The sequence below is a fragment of the Erigeron canadensis genome, chromosome 8, assembly GCF_010389155.1.
Source record: "Erigeron canadensis isolate Cc75 chromosome 8, C_canadensis_v1, whole genome shotgun sequence".
Taxonomy (NCBI): domain Eukaryota; kingdom Viridiplantae; phylum Streptophyta; class Magnoliopsida; order Asterales; family Asteraceae; genus Erigeron; species Erigeron canadensis.
In genome coordinates this window covers 26517515-26521176 of record NC_057768.1, presented here as the reverse complement: position 1 = coordinate 26521176, position 3662 = coordinate 26517515, and the positions used below count along the sequence as shown (strand labels likewise).

The 3662-nt window shown below is 31.4% G+C and overlaps 1 protein-coding gene across 1 annotated transcript; it reads left to right on the top strand.

The window, feature by feature from the left end:
- The first annotated feature begins 1576 nt into the window (after positions 1-1576).
- On the top strand, positions 1577-3291 carry LOC122579354 (zinc-finger homeodomain protein 1). The gene is made up of 2 exons (XM_043751517.1): positions 1577-2464; positions 2999-3291. The coding sequence occupies exons 1-2, from the start codon at positions 1771-1773 to the stop codon at positions 3001-3003; spliced, it is 699 nt and encodes a 232-aa protein (XP_043607452.1). The 5' UTR covers positions 1577-1770; the 3' UTR covers positions 3004-3291.
- Positions 3292-3662: the final 371 nt, after the last annotated feature.

The window sequence follows — 3662 nt, the reverse complement described above, 5'->3', positions numbered from 1 at the left end:
CTTGTAATATGATTAATGCATTCACATTTATTCCGCAATTTTTATTACACTTTGAAATTTAGGGAAAAAAAAATTCTTCAATTATCATGATGAGTATGATAATTGGGAAGTGATATACATTAGTATCCCATAAGGGGCAAGAGTGTAGTATCATTTTAAGATTTCCTAACACGTTTTAACACATTTTGAAGCCAATAACATGATGACATGTAGTACTATAATCCCCTTACCAAAACAAGCTAAAAAGTGTCAATTTGTGAGGAGCATGGAACTAAAGTGCTAATACTTACTAAAAGTTGCAATGCACACAAACATAAAAATAAAAATAGGGTTACGTACTTTTACTCATAGTTATTAAACTCTTACGAATCGAGTCGTTTTACAGCCAAAATGAGACGACTCGCAGGGTTATTTTTTTTTCTCCTGACTCTTACGAGTCGCGGTGTGAATTTGAAACGAGTCAATACGAGTCGCAAACTTATTATTGTTATAACTTGATAATATGTTTATATATTATATATCATATTTATGGTTATACTATACTATATGTTATATATGTATTTTTGATTCATTTAGTACGAATTTAAAGAGAAAGTATAAATTTATGACTCAAAAGTATCAAATATGTAATATTTTGGTAATGTATTATGATAATCGATTTATATTTTGTTTATAAATACATCACGTATATATAATTTTACAATATTATGTAGTATATGAAAATGACTCGATTGAGTCGAGTCATGTTTCGAGTCATGAGTCAAAAATTATCTTTTCGAGTCGAATTAAAAATTATGAGTCGACAACTATGCTTTTACTTGTGTTTTCAATGCTATCCAACGTTCACTCGGTCAAAGGAAGTCAATGTCCGGCAAAACTATGTAACAATGCCGAAAAAATAATAATAGATAAGGTGTAATTGGCACAATAAGCCAAAAAATGCCAATTATTTACCAATTGACTTTATTAACTACACCTTTGCTTTTAACATTTTTAACATTTTTAATTAAAATAAGGATAATCTAAAGTTATATCAATTTTATAAGTAAAGTTTGACGACTCTTAATCCTTGGATTAAAGTTAAAAATTAAAACTCAAATTTAAATCTTGACCTTTAATTTAATACAAAGACTGATGTACCTTAAATTTCATTTATAAAACTGATACAATTTTACATGATCTTTATCCGTTTATTTACCTCGATTGTGCGTTAACTATTTGCAGTATATTATAATTTATATTGTAATGTAATGCAAGTTATCAAAGTTGTGTGATATAATTATTACGGAATAGTAGTAAAAGGACGTCAAATCCCTAATGCTATGCTTTTTTGCTTTGAACGGCTAAACATTGCTGTTAACAGTTTCATAGAAGAAGTAAAAATTTAATAACACCTTGTCCTTTTGTGATTAATAACTTTTAAGATCCACAGTAGTGATGCCCTAGTGATGGGGAGCAGATTATTACCGGCAATAACCGGTAACCATATTCCTCCATTAACCGGAACACACCTGAAATATTTTTGCTCATAACAAGACAATTCTATCTTTCTTTCCATATTCATTTCTCTCACACACTAAAAAAATACACACACACACTTTTGCTTTATTATTTGCAGGCAATGGGTTAATTCATGTCCACACTTTCACTTATCTTCTCAAATCAACCTCATCACATCATCATCTCACTTTTTCATTTTTCACCCTAATTCTCTCCCTAATCAAATTAAACTCCCTTCTTATATTTGTTATATCAAAAATTAAAAATAATATGGAGCTAGATGAGCTTGAAGAGGAGCAAGAAACTGAAGGAGCATCAGGCAGTGCGGCAATTCAACTTCCTCCACCAAACTACGGGAAAACCGGAAAATACCGGTTTCGAGAGTGCTTAAAAAACCACGCTGTGGGATTAGGCGGTCACGCCGTGGATGGATGTGGTGAATTCATGGCAGCTGGCGATGACGGTACACTAGACGCGCTAAAATGCGCGGCGTGTAACTGTCATCGCAATTTCCACCGAAAAGAAACCGAACCAGCTCATCATCACGTCATCAATCCACCACGCCCAATTAACAACAATCATCAATATCTATCCACCACACCATATAATTATAATAACAATTTCCATCACCCAGCACAAGTTAGACCCTCGGGATATTTACAAATAACACCCTCTTCACAACAGCGCCCACTAGCGCTGCCGTCTACATCTAGAGAGGATCTAGATGAGATATCTAACCCTAGCTCTAGTGGCGGCGGCGGCGGCGGTAGTGGAAGTGGGTCAAGGAAAAGATTTAGGACTAAATTTACTCAAGACCAGAAAGATAAGATGTTGGGTTTTTCAGAGAGTTTAGGATGGAAGATTCAGAAACAAGATGAGCCTGCTGTTCAACAATTTTGTGCTGAAATTGGTGTTAAAAGACATGTTCTTAAGGTTTGGATGCATAATAATAAGCACACTATTGGTAAGAAACCCTAACTTTTTTTTTCTTTTTTTTTTTGTAACATTTTAATTAGGTGCAAAAATATTGGATTTGTGGTTTCTAAGTTCTAATTTCTTTTTTTTTTTTTGTCTAGTTGGTAGTATTTTGTTACTTATTATTACACTATCATATAATATGATGACTATTAGTATTATCTTTGCGTTCAATGTTTATACTCTTTTAACCTTTTTCCGTCTCAAAATGTTGTGAATGTTGATTATGAATTTTTGATTTTTGGTCACATTGTACAAAATATTGTATCATATCATATTGTGTTGTTAATTTCCCCAAAATTAATTATTTAGTCACTTACATGATAGACACGGCAAATGTAATGAATGATTATTATAGAAGCGCCTCGCATGAAAATGAATATAAAATCTCTCTCCCTGACGATCATGACGGAAACATGGTGCCAGAAGCATACTAATATTAACCTCATAAATAAAATATTAAACAATTAAATTAAGTTTTTTTTTTAATATATACTCTATTTTTATTTTTTTGAAAAAAAAGGGTAAGCAAAGGAATTAAATGTAGTGAGAGAAAAAGAGAGGGGGAGATGACGATTAGTAATTAAGAAGAAGCAAGAAAACGAATTGAATGAAGAAGACGTGTTAGACATGCAGGGATACCTTCTGTCAACTTCTCCTTAATTTCGTTTATAACTCCATTTTTAGCTTTACATTATCTTTTTGTAGCTACTTCTCTTTTTAGCATACACACCTTGAATTAAATTCTGATTGAAATTAATTTTATTAAGTGAATTTTGTTGATTCGGAGAAGAAGATGGTGATGATGGTGATGTGTGCATGCGGTTCTCTATTAATAATTGTACGATCGACATTATATTATATATACATTCATTTGATACTAACATAAACACATTATTTATGTCATAAACTATGTGATTAGTTTTTAGGTTCTAATTAGTAAATGTTTGGGACACAAGCCCTATTATGCATATACAATAATATTTGTATCATATACTTGTACTCTTTATAGCTATATGTAAATATTGTTGTAGATGGATAAAATAAAATATTAGTTTATCAAATGTTTTGCTAATGTTCCGTACTTGTGATAAGTTTATTTTCAATAGTTTTAGTTTTTGGTAATAGAGATTAAATTTGGTTTGAATCCAACCTAGTCAGGGTTTTATTTTTCAAGTCTCATTTGA